The following is a 16,868-nucleotide window of genomic DNA, read 5'->3' as shown; positions in this document are numbered from 1 at the left end:
GAACTGAGCTCGATTCCCACTTCAGGCACAGGCAGCTCCTTGTGACTCTGGGCAAGTCACTTAACCCTCCATCGCCTGCCATGAGTGGGAAAGTGTGGGGTACAAATGTAACAAAAAAAAACAAAACAAAAAAATATTCCTGGCAGCTGGGAAGCAGTCCTTTATGTCACTCAGGACCAAAGGGGTTAAACTAGTCTTATTTCTTGAAGATTTAACAACTGTTTGTATGCCGTGATTCACCCAAGGAGGTGCACAGCAGGTATAGCTGGGCATAGTCAGCTTTACATTGTAGTAACTGAAAATGGAGGTATTTTTCTGCCCTTTCCCAAGGATTTTATAATATTATTTGTAATATTACATTTTATGTGCATTTCAGGATTTAGCAATATTATTGGTCAGAAATCCAGTGTCTTGTGGGTTAGGCGTAGCTCAAGGAAGACCTAGCCCAGAATTTTCCAGAAGGCGTACAGTCAACCAGAGCTGCATCATAACCCTGTCTCACTCCTTCATGGGCAGACTGTTACCGGAACCTTCTTGGGCGCAGGCTAATTAAAGTCAATCTTGAAGATTTATTTCCTAATAAACTGTTCAGTCACAGGCAGGCCCGGGGCTAACAAAGTACTCAGAGGTGCCAGTATTTGTTTTACAGGTGGTCCGTAGGTGCATTTCTAGGAACGCTGAACATCTCAGAGTCCCTGGAAACCGTCAGGGATGAACTTCTAGGGTAGGTACTTGCCCAGAGGCAGGTTGGGAGCACAGTTGGTAGATGGGAAGTTGCCAGCGTAGACGAGCCGTACTTGGCAGGATCCTCAGTCGCATGAATGCACAGGCAGATTAAGTGCATTTCCTCAGCAGCAAACACTATAGACTCAATTCTGTAATTGGTGGCACCCCCCGAAAAAAAATGCACTCTAAGGGGGAGATTCTATATATGGGCGCCTGGAAAATCCACGCGGAAATCTTTTTCGCCTAAGCGTATTCTATAAGATTTAGGCACGGTATATATAGAATACGCTTAGTTGATACCCCTGCACCTAAAACTACACGCATCCGTTTACACCGACAAAAACGTGGCATAAATCCCTGCGTTTGGATTTACGCGGACTGGGCCATATTTTATAACCATGCGCGTAAAATTGGGAACGCCTACGAAATGCACATTTGCCCATAACCACGCCCCTTTTTGGATGCGCATTAGAATTTAGGCGCAGTGAGTTACAGCATATGCTTAGCGAATTATTCGCGTACATTCTAATTATTGCCAATTAGTGCTCATTATTGCTTGTTAAGTGCTGTTAACAGCACTGATTGGCTTGTTAAGCCCATTAAGTTACGCGTGTTGATCTGGAATACGCTTAGATTTAGGCGCGGGACGCTAGGCGTGATATATAGAATCCTGCGGTAAGCGCTGTTCTATGAATGGTGCTCCGAGTCGGGTACTGTTTATAGAATAGCACTTAGTGGTGGGATCTGCACCCAATTTTGGGCATGAGAATATACAACTACTGAAAATGCCCTTCATCTATTCATTTACTCTGAACGAACAGGGGACGCTACTGGAAGTCCTGTTTAAATAATGACTTCGTATTTACTGCACAGGAAGCAACAGGGCCTGCGATAAATATTGCATTAATGCATAACCTGCCTTTGTGAATAAGTTTCTTCATGATCAGACTTCAGCCGGCTACCATAGGCGCAGTTAGGTCCAGATTGAGTCAGAAATCCGGAGAAGCCAGTCTCTGCTCCAGTGGCTTAGCCAGACCTGACATTTTGGCTGGGCCCAGAGCTAATATGGGTGGGCCTATATATATATATATATATATATATATATATATATATATATATATATATATATATATACTCCTCATTGCCCTAGGCAGTGAAATGTCTATCCCACCAGACCAGAGTAGTCAAAACGCTGGCTGCAGGGCAAAAAAGGTATACTTTAATCATTAAATATATACATTTTTTGCCCTAGGCAGTGAAGTGCTTACCCTACCCAGAAATTTCCCAACAATAAATTTTAATACTGCCCAGGCCCCAGCTAGCTTAATTAAAACAAATGTTAAAAATTACGATGTAAAAAGTTTAAAACAAAACGTATTTAAAAATTTATTACCTGTAGTGCTGGGCTGGGCTTAGTGGGCTGGCAGGCTGCTTGGCAGTAAACTTGCACCACCGACAGTTCGAATGTAATTTTATATCACACTCACTATCTCGAGACGGACGGAGCAGATCGAGAACGAGGCTGTGCGTGCTGCCGTACACAGCCGCTGGATACCGCGTAGGATGGAACAACATCATCACTCTGTCATCTGAGTCATCAGCAGCACGCAGACGCACGGGGTTAGAGGTCTGCACCTGCGTGCTGTGCATGCCTTCTGCCTCAAGCCTGAAAAGGTAGGTGGGCTAGCTGGATCAGCTGAGCGGGCGCCGCTACGCTACGGCTACGAGAAGGCTGCTGTAGTTTGTGCGCTTTTCAGCTGCGTTTGTTTGGGTGGGCGGGCCTGAGCAGACATTGGATGGGCCTGGGCCCACCCAGGCCCACCCGTAGCTACGCCCCTGCTCTGCTCCCCATAGAAGTCTCGCTGTTCTCTCCCGCACTGCCCTGCTGGTTCCACTTGATGCCTGATGCAGCGATTGTTGGTATGCCGGTATTACTGTGTTCCGTGCTCGGCACACACTCAGTTCATATAGTTGATCCCGCATGCAATGACTGGCTGGTAAAGGCGGGGCAGAAAGTGGGGGTTGCTAGATCCTGTAGCAGTCAACAAGGTTTGGGATCAGGGCTGACCTATGGGTAGAGTGAATGGTTGCTCAGGGCTGCTAGGAGGCAAACTGTCCTGCTGAAAAAGAACTGGTGGGGATTCTAAAGTCAATGTATGCACAGAAGAACACTAATCTTTGCACACTCGAAAGCACACAGGAAACAGCAAAGATGATTCAAAAAAAAGTCTCTTGACAATGCTAAGGATAAGGAGACGTTTGTTCGTTAATCAAGATCAACACATTTGAGCTTTGTACGGTACAATTTGGTGGTTCCTTCTCTTTCTCTCCAAGCAAAGTGTTTCGCATAGCGCTTCTACCATACCAGTTTACACACTGGTTTGCATCTTTCATAAGAAATATTGTCCTTTCCATCAAGACATCTTTGAGAGCTTGTACCAGGGGCGTAGCCAGACAACAGATTTTGGGTGGGCCTAGGCAAGAATTGGGTGGGCACCAAGTGTTCTCCACCCCCCCCCCCCCCCAAAAAAAAAAATCTCAGCTGGTGGGAAAACGCTTCTTTCCACCTTGGCAGCAGGAATGCACTGAAAACTGAGCATGCACAGGTGCCGGTGTCGTGGAGAGTAACGTTTTTGTTACCATCAGGGGAAATCTTCAGCTGGCGGAGCTTGGGATTCCCACCAGTTACCACTAAACACGTGCTACTGTTGGGTGGGCCTAAGCCATAAATGGGTGGGCCAGCCCACCTGTGGCTACGCCACTGGCTTGTACAGACTCCTGAGGCAGGCCAGTTGGCCAAAACATGGCCATGTCGAGTCTACACAGTTGTACAATAAAAGTTGGACACACTTAGCATTGTCAAGAGACTTTTTTTGAGTCATCGTCGCTGTTTCCTGTGTGTGTTTGGGGGGGGGGGGGGATTCTCAAGTCCCAGCAGCCAAAGAAAAGGTGCTGCAGTAGTTAAAGAAAAGCACCAGCAGGGATTCCCAGATCCTACAGGTGAAGATCCCGAGTGGGCTGCTATTTTCAATGCTGAACCCTCTCACTGCCTACAGACCAGGGGCATAGCCAGACTTCGGCGGGAGGGTGGGTCCAGAGGCCAAGGTGAGGGGCACATTTTAGCCCCCCTCCTGGTGCCGCCGACCCCCCCCCCTCCATTGCTGACCCTGCAGCCGCCGCCACCAACAACAACAACTTTGCTTCCCCACCTGCCACCTACCCTCTCGACCCCCCTCCTGCCACCAACCCATCGTCGCCTACCTTTGCTGGCGGGGGACTGGATTGGAGGAGTGGCCTAGTGGTTAGGGTGGTGGACTTTGGTCCTGGGGAACTGAGGAACTGAGTTCAATTCCCACTTCAGGCACAGGCAGCTCCTTGTGACTCTGGGCAAGTCACTTAACCCTCCATTGCCCCATGTAAGCCGCATTGAGCCTGCCGTGAGTGGGAAAGCGCGGGGTACAAATGTAACAAAAAAAAAACCACGCCAGCTGAGGTCCTCTTCTTCCTGCAAAAGGCTTCCTTATGTTTCTGACGTCCTGCACATACAACGTGATCAGCTGTATACAACGTTGTATGTGCAGGATGTCAGAAACAGAAGGAAGCCTTTTGCGGGAAGAAGAGGACCTGGGCTGGCGGGGGTTGGGGTCCCCCGCCAGCAAAGGCAGGCGGGAGGGGGGGGTCGAGGGTTGTCAGCAGGGGGTCCAGGGCCAAATCTACAGGGGCCCAGGCCCCCCTGGGTCCACGTAGCTACGCCACTGCTACAGACTGCACTGTTGGCTGCGCAGTGGGCAGTTGACATAGAAAAAAACAGCAAGAGCATGGGGGGGAAGAATGAGTGAGGAGGGAGCAAGTCGGTAAGAGACCCTGAAGGGGGAATGAGTGAGTAGGAATGAAAGAGCATGGGGAGAGTGTGAATGAGTGGGGAAGAGGGAGCATGAAGGGTCAGTTAGTGGGGGAGGAGAGAGCATGGGGGGGATGAGAGAGTGAGGAGGAGGAAGAAGTATGGGGGGGGGGGGGAGACCATGAAGACAGAATGAGTGAGTGGGAATGAGAGAAAATTTGTACCACGTGTTTTGGACACGTGTCAAAAATGGAATTACCGCCCGGTGCATGCGGTAGTTCCACTTTGGTGTGTGTTGGACGCGTGTAGGTGGCTTAGTAAAAGGGTCCCTAAGTGACTTGCCCAAGGGAGCTACAGTGGGAATCAAACCCAGGTTGCTACACAAACCATTAGGCTACTCCTCCACTCGTGTGATTAGATACTTTGCGCTATTTGAAATTATGGCGTTCCTTTCTCACTTTTATTTCTTATTTCAGTATTGTAAACCATTTTGCTGTATCTTTACAAAAGGCACTATATTAAGAAACAAAAATATAATCTGTCCTTAGCGGACTGAAGATTAGGAATTGTTGTTGTCATAAACCTTCCACGTCTCAAGAAATATGCTTCAACGAACCCCAAAGTTATTTGACCTTGGTGCGATGGTTTTATGCAAATTCATTTTAAAATTTGTAATGGCTAACAGATTCATACCTAAAAATGTGCACAGTATACATTTCTAATTCTAAGATCACAAGCTGCTCCTGCACGTGGATGCTGGATTTGTTTGATGTTCTGTTCTATTTTCAGGCTTTAATTGGCTGTACACTAGACATACAAACTCTGGACGAGAGGCTCCTGAATATTCCCATTAACGACATTGTGCAGTAAGTGGTAGACATGGTCTTTGCATGTGTTGAGGCTCATGGGGGGGGGGACTTACAACAGCAGGTGTGATGGGCTTTCACCTCTAGAGCCTGCCATGAACTGGATGGCTGATGGTCCATAGACAATTTGGCAGGGCAGCCTTTGGCGGGGGGGGGGGGGGGGGGGGGCGGGGGGGGGGGGGGGCGGGGGGGGGAACCCCCCCAAAACAAAATTACCCCAAAGAGCAAGAGCTTTTAATTGCCAAGAAAGGGGACTGGAGCTGCTGTGGCCGTACACTGCTCCCAGGGGTTTATAATGCCACAGAGCTGCAAAGAGACCTGGATACTGGGGCCAGGCCTGATTTATGTACACAGGGACCTGTAGTGTTCAAGTGTTCATTTTGAACAGAAGAAGCAAGACCAGTTATTCAGTAAACGAAGGAAGGACCAAATTGACTCTTCCAATCTGCCCTATTGAGATTCTTCTAGTAGTGGTAAATGAGTCTGTAGATTCCCACATGCAGTTGTTCCTTTTTGTCTTTCACCTGAGCTCTCAGCCATTTTTCCACCCTCACCCTCCATGAGTCCCAGTAGGCCCAGACCGTGTTCAGTTACCAGCCTGAAGGACTTCCACTGTTAGACCACTTAAGGCCTTCTCTTACAAGACCCAGATCTCTTTCCTTGGGTGGTAGGAGAGCAGGTTAAGCTTCTGCCTCTTCTTCCCCTCAGAAAGCTGAGCTTTCTAGTAAGTCCAGTTCAGTGATACCTCTGCTCATAGGAGCCAGCTCTGTGGGTGCTTGAGCACCCCGAATATTGGGCAAACTCCTTGACTGTGTGGTTTAGCACCTCTAATCATTTTGAAAAGTTGTCTCCTATGCCTCTGCTACCACAGCTCCCTGCAGGATGAGTTCAAAACGGGACCGGTCATGTGACTCCTGCTGGAAGCTGATCACATGACATCCTTGATATGTTACAGCTGGTCTTTGTACCAATGGTTCTCAACTTGCAGGTTAATAGCAAAGTCTTACTAAGTGGAGTTCCTACCTGTTAGTCCCTTCTTTGGTGAATCCTGTTCTGTACAAAAGAACCTACTGGGTCAGACCAAGGGTCCCATTTAGTCCTGTTGCCAATAGAGGACAGTCCCAGTCACAAGTACCTGGAAGAAAATTCCACCAGCTAATGAGAGCGTTCCTATGCTGCTACATGCCCGGCCGCCATCTTGGTCAAATCCAGCATTTAAGAGTGTGACATTTACGTAGGTTGCAAAATCCACCACTTAGACGTGTAAATGCCGTTGTTTACACTTGCTGAGCCATGAGTGATGCTGCTTCTTTTTTGAACATCTTTCTTTGTATAATACATGCTCCTGCTTTACAGCCTGGCACTTCCTGTGCCCATAGGAGACAAATTTTCAAAATTATTGGAGGGTATAAACTCAATGGAAATTACTTCTCCTTGGATACAGTCAAGGATTATTCAATGTTAGGGGTGCTCAAGCACCCACAGTACCCTCAAAGCTGGCTCCTATACCTCCGCCCTGATACCAATTCTACAAAAGGCTCTGTGTTCAGTGAACCTTTTGTAAAATATTCTGCTAATTTTTGATGTCCTTTTTCCTACCTAAATGAAAACAATTGGCCGTTTTATGGACTTTTGCCTCATGTACTCACATGGAGGATAATTTTATGTTTAAATCTTTTTATTAATTGGTGTTCTCAAACAAAATACATTCATGTACTGTAACCATAGCACATCACAATGTAATACAACATGTTAACTTCTGGTAACTATTGCTTTCGACTTGATGTCTGGATATTTCTTTTAACAACCTATTCTACCCCTTCAATCCCCTCCCTCCCCCCTCCCATCCCTTCTCCTCTTGCCCCCCCTCCCACCCTCCCTCCTCTACTCCTCGATTTAGTGGCTTTCCAAACATAGCAGGGTCGTCCCAAAGTCACATATATTTAGCAATTAAGTAGTCTGCTCCTGGCTGCTGGTTGAAGAGTGTCCCAAAAATTGCTCCAGATGCTTGTCAGGTGTTTACCCTCTACAGTTTCAAAGTCTTGTACTCCACATCTTTCTAATTTCAACATCTCTATCATTTGTCCCCTCCATTGGGCCAAAGTTGGGCTTGCACTCTCTCTCCAGTTTGTCAGTAGTACTCTTTTCCCCTGCAGCATCGCTCTTTGCAAAAACCCTTTCAAGCCCGGCACTCGGAGACCTACATTTTTAAAGTCTTCAAATAAAAGCAAGGGTTGTGCAGGCACTGTACAGTTCCAATACTTCTCAATGGCTCCTACCACCACTCTCCAGAAGCTCTGCACCTGCGGACATAGCCAAAACATATGGCTCAAAGTAGCTGGATCTTGACCACATTTCAAGCATGCCCCAGAGGCTCCGAACTTTGCCTTAAATGCTCGATTAGGCGCCACATAAAGTCTCAGTGCAAACCTGTACTGCAGCTCCCAGTCACGAGGGAACGTGGCACTTTTCCGTATGCTAGTCAGGAATCCTGTGAACAGCGTCTCCGTCACTTCCTCTCTGAGGTCTATCGTCCACTTTTTTGCATAGCCTCTGTAATCTATATCCTCCGTCGAGTCTAGGAGGTTTCTGTGAAAGAATCTCAGCGGCACCACACTCTGTGCCCCCAAAGTCAGCGCCGAGCTTATAACCTCCTGCACATCTTCGCATAAGTTCATCCAGCCCAATGAGTATATATAATGTCTCACTTGGTAATATGCAAGGGGGTCTGCCCTCTGTAGCCCAAACTCTCGCTGCAGCTCAGACAGTTTCTTAAGTTGTCCTTCCTCATCCAGTATCTGATATAGATATTGAATCCCTCGCGAATGCCATTCCGCAAATGTTCTAGAAGAGGTCCCCACCGGAAAATCCGGGTTGTGTTTTAGTGGCAGAAAGGGCGTTGCTGACGGTGAGAATCCGTGCCGCCGACACAGCCATCTCCATGCTTCCCGTGCTGAGTTGACAAATGGATTTTTCCTGATTTCCAGCTGCGGCCTCCTCCCCGTGGTGTGCAGCAGCCATCCCAGGTGCTCCCTGGGAGACAGTAAGGTCTCTATGTCAGTTGGCGTGAAGTTCTGCGTACCAGCCAGCCAGTCTCTAATGTGCCTTAATATATAGGACACCCCCAAATACCTTACATTCAACAACCCCATTCCCCCATGGGCCCTAGGCTTCTGCAGCACCGTTATTGGCAATCTGGGGCGCCGACCCCTCCACAGGAATTCCTGAATCTGTTGAGACAACCTCCTCTCCTCCCTCCTCCGCATGAATAGTGGCAACATTTGAAATAAGTAAAGCCACTTGGGCGCTATCAACATGTTAAACAGCGCTATACGGCCCATTAACGAAATGGGGTAGGCGCCCCAGAGTTGCAGAAGCCGCCGAGTCTCCATCAGCATTGGAAATACATTTAGTTTATACAATGTTGACAAGTCCCCTGACACCCGGACTCCTAGGTATTTAATATTACCTTCTGCCCACCCCAGTGGGAATTCCCGGTTCCAGCTATCCCTTGTTTCTCCTCCCAATGGCAGCCCCTGCGATTTTGTGAGGTTAAGTTTAAAGCCTGAAAGGTTCCCGTATGTCTGCAGCACCTCTAATAAACAATACAGGGATGAGTGGCCCTCATCTAGCAGCAATAGTAGATCGTCTGCGTATGCAAGAATTTTTGTTGCTACCCCTTGGATTCTTATTCCCTTTATCCCCTCCTCTGCCCGCACCTTGCACAACAACGGTTCCAATGAGAGCACAAATAGCAGAGGGGACAAGGGGCAGCCCTGCCGTGTCCCACACTCTATGTCTAGTTCCCGGGTTCTGACCCCATTAATTATAAGCATTGCCTTTGGTGATGAATATAGCGTTCGTATGGCCTGTAGAAACCAGCCCGTTATTCCTACCCACTGCAAAGTTTCGAACATGAAGGGCCAGAGCACCCTGTCAAAAGCGCGCTCTGCGTCTAGACTAGCTATAAGACCACCCTCCCCCTCCACCGTTGCATGGATCACAGTCGCTAACAGTTTACGCACATTAAGCACTGACTGCCGCCCTCTAACAAAGCCCACCTGGCTATCATGGACCAGCCGGGGCAGCAAGGGAGCCAATCTATCTGCTAGTATTCGTGACAAAATTTTAAGGTCTACGTTAATCAGTGATATCGGCCTATACGATCCAGGGCTCAACAGATCTCTCCCTCCCTTCGGTATTAGGCTGATTAATGCTGTGTTCGCCTGTGGGGGTAAAGTCTCGTGCTCTATCACTTCCATATAATATTCCCACAGCGGTCCTACCAACTGGTTCCCCAATAGTTTATAAAATTCGCCCGAATAGCCATCTGGTCCGGGTGCCGAGTATAGTTTTAATGCCTTAATAGCTTTCTGGATTTCCTTAGCAGTTATCGGCTCGTTTAGCCCTGCTGCCTCCTCCGCAGTGAGTTGTGGTATCTCCGAATTTCTCAGATAGGTTCTTATTGCCTCTAAGTTCCCTTCCCCCCCTTGATATAGTGCTGCAAAATGACTCCAGAGTGTCTCAGCTATTTCTTCGGCTCTTGTCTTCACCTGCCCCGCACTGTCTTTAATTGCCACAATGAAGTGAGACCCACGGGCTCCCTTCACCATCCTTGCTAAGCGCCCCCCTGCTATATCTCCATACTTATACATCTTGTATTTCCTATATATTAGGGAACGGGTCATTCGCTCATGTAACAACTCATTCAAAGCTACTCGTGCGACCATCAGCACTTCATAATTCCCTGTGGTGGGTGATTTTATATGTCGCCGCTTTGCCTCTCTGAACTGGTGCTCTCTGTCTATGATACCTTTTGCAATGTGGCGGTTGCGCTGACTGACATATGCAATGATGTGTCCCCGTATGACTGCCTTTGCAGCTGCCCAGAAGAGCACTGGGTCATCTGTGTGCTGCGCATTGAATGTGCAGTAGTCCTCCCACTTTGCAAGCAAGTACTTCTTAAAGTCTGCCGAGTGGTAAAGGTAAGCTGGGAACCTCCAGTTCCCCTGTGCTCTGTAGTATGGCTGCGCTTCAAAATCCACCCATATCATTGCGTGGTCTGAGAGACCCTCCGGCCCTATTTTTGCCCCTTGCACTTGGCTAAAGAGTTCCCGCGAGAGGAGGATATAATCTAATCTAGAGTGGGTCCTATGGGCCCTAGAGATGTGTGTGTAGTCCTTCTCTTCCAGATTCATCAGCCGCCACGCATCTACCAGTCCCGCTAGTCTGCAGAAGGACTCCAGCAATGAGGGGCCAGATGGAGCCCCTTTGTGTCTAGGCCCAGAGCGATCCATTTCCCAGTCAAAAACCTGATTCATGTCTCCTGCCACTATTATGGGCAATTCTGGATACTGTTGACACTTAGCCAACAGCTGAGAGTAAAAAGCCTTATTGGATCCTGTAGGTGCATAAACTGCTATCAAGAGCCGATCCCTGCCTTGTAGCTTGAGTTTGACCCCCACATATTTCCCTTCTGTGTCTTTAAACAGCGGTGTAACTTGGCAAGCTAGGGCCTTGTGAATTAAAATAGCCACCCCTCCCTTTCTACCTTTTGCTGGGGAGCAGTGTACTTCTCCCACCCATTGCCTTCTCAGTTTTTCACTTTCCTCTTGTGAGTCTGGTCTCCTGAATACAAGCTATTTGGGCCCCATGGCGTTTCAGAGCATCTAGAATCTTAGTTCTCTTTACTGGGGACGTGACCCCGCAAACATTCCAGGAGACCACCCTTACCTCTCCTCTCTGCTTCTTAGCCAGGAGCAAAACTTTGTTTACCTGTCAGTTCTCTCATTATGCTGCTCCAGGGGCGCCCAGCCTCCCCCCCAGAGCTTTGCTGTTCCCAGCTATCCAGCTCCCTTAATTTATTTTCTGCGTATTGACCCTGACTTCCCTGCCTCGAGTTCTCTACATGTGAAGTGCCATGTGGTTCCAAAATTCTGCCCCCTACTCCCTCCCGTCTACCCCCCCTCCCCCCTCCCCTCCTTGTCCCTCCCCGTGCAACTGTAGTTCTGGGTCCATATTCCTACAGACCTAGAGTCACTTCAATGCTAGTGGCCCCCCCACCTCTGTAGCTTTTCCAAAATACCCAGGTTTCCACCCCTTACTGTTATGGGATGTTTCCAACCCTCATTACACTGAAAAATAACAATTTCACAGTTTCTTTGTCATACCTATACACAGGAACTTCACTTAGCGTTGTTACTGGCATGGACATTGTTCATATTATTCTCTATCTCATTTATAAACGCTGAGGCCCCTGCCACTTCCTCGAAAGACCTCCATCGTCCCTCGTGCTTAATCTTGAGGATGGCTGGGTAAATCAGCATGAATTGAATGCGGGCCTCATGTAGTCTCTTGCACAGCGGGGTGAAGTTTCTCCTCCTTCCCTGCAGCTGTGCCGAGTAATCCTGAAATATTCTGTGTGTCCTTCATATTGAGTAGAGTCCCTCTTCATCCGGTATCCCTGCAAGATTTCCACTTTGTGCAAATAATTATGTACTTTCAGGATAATTGCTCTCGGCGCCTGTCTCCCTTCTTGCTTTCTGCCCACGCGATGGATCCGCTCCAGGCATAGCGGACCCGCGTGGTCCGAGAGCGCGAACTCTTCTTTTAGCCATTTTTCTATTTTGGTGCACAGTACGCCATCCCCCACTGATTCAGGGACGCCAATGATCCGGAGGTTTGCTCTCCTTGACCTATTCTCTAGGTCATCTAAGGCCGACGCCATATTTTCAATCTTCCCCAACGCTCGCTCCAGTTTTTGAGCTGCCGGTACCCCTGCATCCTCCAGCGCCGAGACCCTTCGCTCCAGCTCCGTTGCTCTTTGCACTGTTTCGCCCAGCAGCGTTTCCATATTTGCTAGCCGCCCTTCCAGCCGCTCCCATCTCGGCTCCATTGCCTTCTCCACCGCCGCGGTGAGTTGCGATAGCTGTTCCAGTGAGAACACGGGGGTTTCCGGCGCTTGTTTTGTTTCTGCCGCGCTTTCCGCGCTTCGGGCCTTCTCCTTTTCCTTTTCCTGCCCTCTACTCGCCATTGCTTTCCCCGATGTTTCTATAAATTTGTCCATCTGCTATGCGCTACTTTCGTTGAGTGCTCTTTTGGTTCCCGTCCTGTATTTATTTAGTTTGAGGCTTCAACGGTGGATTAAGAGGTGCTGGGGCCTAAGAGAGCCTGAGAACACGTCTCACTCCCTCTACAGCATCACGTGACTCCCGAGGATAATTTTATAATAAACAACAAGTTGAGGGTCAGATGGGGTAAATAGTAATAACAAACACCAAAAGGCCTCTTATAAACTTTAGGTTGCAACTAAAAGCCTGTACAGTGCAAGCTGGTACCTGTTAGGTAGGTATGTTCAGGGGAGGATTCTACAAAATCCTGAGGGAAGTAGAACGTAAACGTGAATCAATTTTTTACTAGTATTAAGACAAGGGGATAGTCATTGAAATGACATGGTAATACTTAAAAAAAAAAATAAGAGGAAATAGTTTTTTCACTCAATGAATAGTTACACTCTGGAACTCGTTACCAGAGGATGTGGTATACAGTTAGTTTATCTGGGTTTAAAAAAGGTTGGACAAGTTCCTGGAGGAAAAGTCCATAAATTGCTGTTAAGATAGACATGGAGAAGGTCACTACTTATCCCTGGAATCAGTATCATGGAATCTCTCTACTCTTTGGGGTTCCGGAATCTTGTTATTGTTTGGGGTTCCAGAATCTTCTTGTTGTTTGGAATTCCAGAATCTTGCTACTATTTGGGTTTCTGCCAGGTACTTGTGACCTTGTTTGGCCACTGTTGGAAGCAGGATACTGGGTTAGATGGACCTTTGGTCTGACCCATATTCTTATGAGTTTGGGTGCAGCATGAACAGAGTCACAATTTACACACAAATTTACCCGTGAATATTCAGGCCTGCTCCTGAGCAGGTGCAAATAGCAGTGCTCATAATCTAGGCTCTATTTCAGCTGCGGTAAAAGGGGGCCTCAGCGTGCGTCAAAAACACACGCTGATGCTAGCGCAGGCCCCCTTTTACCTCAGCATAGTGAAAGGACCTCTAAGCTGCCTTGAGCATCATCCCCTGGATTCTATATATGGTGTCCAGATTTGGAGGCGCTTCCGAAATGCACACTAAACTTAATTGGCTAATGAGCTATTAACAGGCAATAATTGGATGCTAACAACTAATTGTCAACATTAATTGGCATCAATTAGGATTTGCCACACATCTGGCTGTGTGCTATTCTATAATGCTGAGTGCCTAAATCCCATAGCATGCAACTCAAAAGAGGACGTGGGAGGGGGCATAGGTGGGTCAGATTTTGTGCACAGTGTTATAGAATAATGGGCCTCTTCACCCAACTTGGGTGCCGGGATTTACACCAGGTTTCAACAGGCGCAAGTCTAACAGCTAGAATTGGACGTGGGAATCGCCGCTAAGCCCTGTTCTATAAAAGATGCACGCCCTTTGTAGAATATCGCTTACCGCTGGATTCTATCTATCGCGCCTAGCGTTCCGTGCCGAAATCCAAGTGTATTCTATAACAACATGCGTAAATTGGCTTAAGCCAATCAGCGTTTTTAACAGTACTTAACAAGCAATATCAACTAATTGTATTCTATATACCATGCCTAAATCTAGTGCCACTTATATAATACACTTAGGGGGAAATTTATTCCACGCCGATTTTTAAGGAGCCGTATATAGAATCTGGCCCTAAGTGTCAATCTTTTCCAGTGCCTATTTTTGAGCGCTATTTATAAAATCCCCCCCTGCTAACAAAAATCTAAATTACTATTATTGAGAGGAGTGGCCTAGACCCAGAGAAATCAGGGTTCAGTTCCACCCCAGTCCCTACCAGAACTCTTTATGACCTTGGGCAAATCACTTTCTCTCCCATTGCCTCAGGTACTCACAGAGGTCGGTAGTTGTAACCTCTTTGGGGGGAGTTATTGTGCCAGTATATTAATAATGCTGTAAGCCATCACTAACATTATTTGGAAAGGCATGCTAAAGTACGTGTGAAAGATGATACCTGTGACGTGGAAGGATGAGAGAGAGAGGGTACCTGGAATGAGGGGTATATTCATTTAAAAATGCATTGATTATTTTCTTGAGCTTGATATACTGCAATGGAGTCAGCAAGGTGACTACGCAGTTCACGACAATCAACTACAAGAACAGAGGAGAGGAAAGCAGAAGAAAGGGCAACAGAGAGAGAGAGAGCAGAGGAAGGAAGGGAGGGGGAAGAGAAATGGCTCAGGACTGGTTGCAGGGGGATTCCCTGGACCTGACCTCCAAGGGGGGCCCAGCGCCAGCAAGGTTTCTGGAGGCAGGCAGAAGCTTCTGTTTCCCTCGGTCTGTCTCCTGCTCCTGTGTGTCGGAATCCAGGTGACTACATTAACGCGATAACCCGGGTCCAGGCACAGAGGAACAGCAGAGCGACAGACCGAAGGAGGAGCAGACACAGGAAGGTAAGGGAGTGGCAGCAGCCCGAGTTGGGGGGGAGGCAGCAGCGGCAGCCATGCCCTGCCCTGTGCCCAGGTCTGTCTCTTGGCAGCCCTGTGGTTGCCTAGATTTGTCTGCACCATCAGTTCATCATGAGTAATTGTCAGCAGTTCTAGAAGCAAATTAAATGGACCTTAACCGTCCAAAATATTCATCTTTGCTCCCTGACTAATGTTCTCTATTTTTCCTCAGTGCCACCTATAAGAAAGTAGTGCCGGGAGAAGGGATGCCACTATCCCAGGACCCCAAGCAGAAGGGGGACCTCATTATCACCTTTGATATCCATTTCCCGGAGAAGCTCTCACAGTATAAGAAACAACTCATCAGACAAGCACTGCTGATGTAATGCGAGTCATCCTGACGCAGTCGCTGATTCCTCACCTATTGGCACCAGGCTCTGTTTTTATATACATCCGTCATGTAATGGCTGCATAAATGTAATAAATTATATTTATATCATTAATAGATTCAGATTTTTCAGTAGCTCATTGCTAAACTAACTTCATTTTTTAGGATTTTAACAACAAGATTCTGGAACCCCAAAGTGTAGCAAGACTCCATGCTACCGACCCCAGGGGCAGCAGTAGCTTTCCTCATTTCTATCTCAATAGCAGACTGTGGATTTTAAATCCAGGAACTTGTCCAAACCTTTTTTTTTAAAGCCAGATACATTAACCACTGTTACCACATCCTCTGGTAACGAGTTCCAGAGCTTAATTATTCCTTGAGTGCAGTGGCGATCCTAGCCGGCATGACACCAGGGGCAGATCGCCGATGACCCCCCCACCCCCCCGGGTGCTGCGGCGCGCGCCTGTCAGCTGAGTTCACTAACTTCGCTGCAGCTCCCTCTGCCCTGGCCGGAACAGGAAGTAACCTGTTCCGGAGCAGAGGGAGCTGCAGCGAAGTTAGTGAACTCAGCTGACAGGCGCGCGGCGTGCACCCGGGGCGGACCGCCCCCACCTTGGTACGCCACTGCTTGAGTGAAAACTTATTTCCTTCTGTTTTAAAAGTAGTTCCAAGTAACTTAACAGAGTGTTCCCCCACCTTTACCCCTATAGCTCCAGGTTCACTTATCCATATTTTTCTCTTGAAGAGCCCTAAAACCAATAGGCTCCCAGGCAGGGGAATGAGAAGGGGTGCAGAAGGAAAGAAAGGCGTGTTGAGAGAAGCCTAGCGCACTGCATCAGTACTTTTCTAACCAAGGCTGAGTACTCTTGGAAACAAGCACAAGGAAGAATGTTTCCTTAAGCCTAGCACACTCTCCCCTGCTGACCCAGAGAAATTAAGGGTATACAGGCACATTTACCTGAGCAGGCAGGCCCAAGAGATACTTCTCACTGGCACCTGCCAACCCACGAGTTCAGACCCTGAGCATTCGTATACAGCCTGCAGACAGGGTGCCAAGAGCTGGCGCACCAGCTTTCTCTTAACCAGGACCACTGGCCATAGGCCAAGCACTAGGGCACAGCAACCAGCATGGACATCCCGCTGCACTACTTTGATAGAGGGATGACAATAGCACTGGGAAAACTATTCTGTCACTAGCTCCTGGTTAGAAAACATGAATGCAGGCAGATCTGGTCAGCTGCCTACAATCTATTGCTATGTATTAGCTCCTTCAGTGATATAGATCCAAGAGCAAAAATGCTCCTGATTAAAGCAGCAGCATTTACACACAGAATTATAGTGATTTTATGAAACACTTTCTGCACGTAGACAGCCAGGATGCAGAGTTCAAGGGGGCTTTTGGGTGGGTTGAAAAAAGTACAGGTTCAGTTTGGACTTGAAAATGGCCAAAGAGGAATCCAAGATGGCGCTGTGAATGGACACACCTGTGTTAGCTCCTGGAAGTTGCTCTGTTTGTAGGTCCTCTTCGGTGCCTCTGACGCCTCATCAAGCATGGGGAATGGAGGGGAAAAGTGAAGGAAC

General features: G+C 47.9%; 1 protein-coding gene across 1 annotated transcript in view; it reads left to right on the top strand.

Annotated features, from left to right (window-relative positions):
- The window catches only part of DNAJB13 (DnaJ heat shock protein family (Hsp40) member B13), a 44,954-nt gene extending 29,663 nt beyond the window's left edge, over window positions 1-15,291 (top strand). The window contains exons 7-8 of the mRNA XM_030200009.1: window positions 5,357-5,433; window positions 15,132-15,291. Coding sequence (XP_030055869.1) covers window positions 5,357-5,433; window positions 15,132-15,285 — 231 coding nt within the window. The 3' untranslated portion in view covers window positions 15,286-15,291. The remainder of the gene's footprint in view (window positions 1-5,356; window positions 5,434-15,131) is intronic.
- The last annotated feature ends 1,577 nt before the right edge of the window (window positions 15,292-16,868 follow it).

This window comes from Microcaecilia unicolor, chromosome 4 (genome assembly GCF_901765095.1).
Source record: "Microcaecilia unicolor chromosome 4, aMicUni1.1, whole genome shotgun sequence".
Classification (NCBI taxonomy): Eukaryota; Metazoa; Chordata; class Amphibia; order Gymnophiona; family Siphonopidae; genus Microcaecilia; species Microcaecilia unicolor.
Note: the sequence above shows the minus strand (reverse complement) of the source record. Positions and strands in the feature narration are given on the sequence as shown.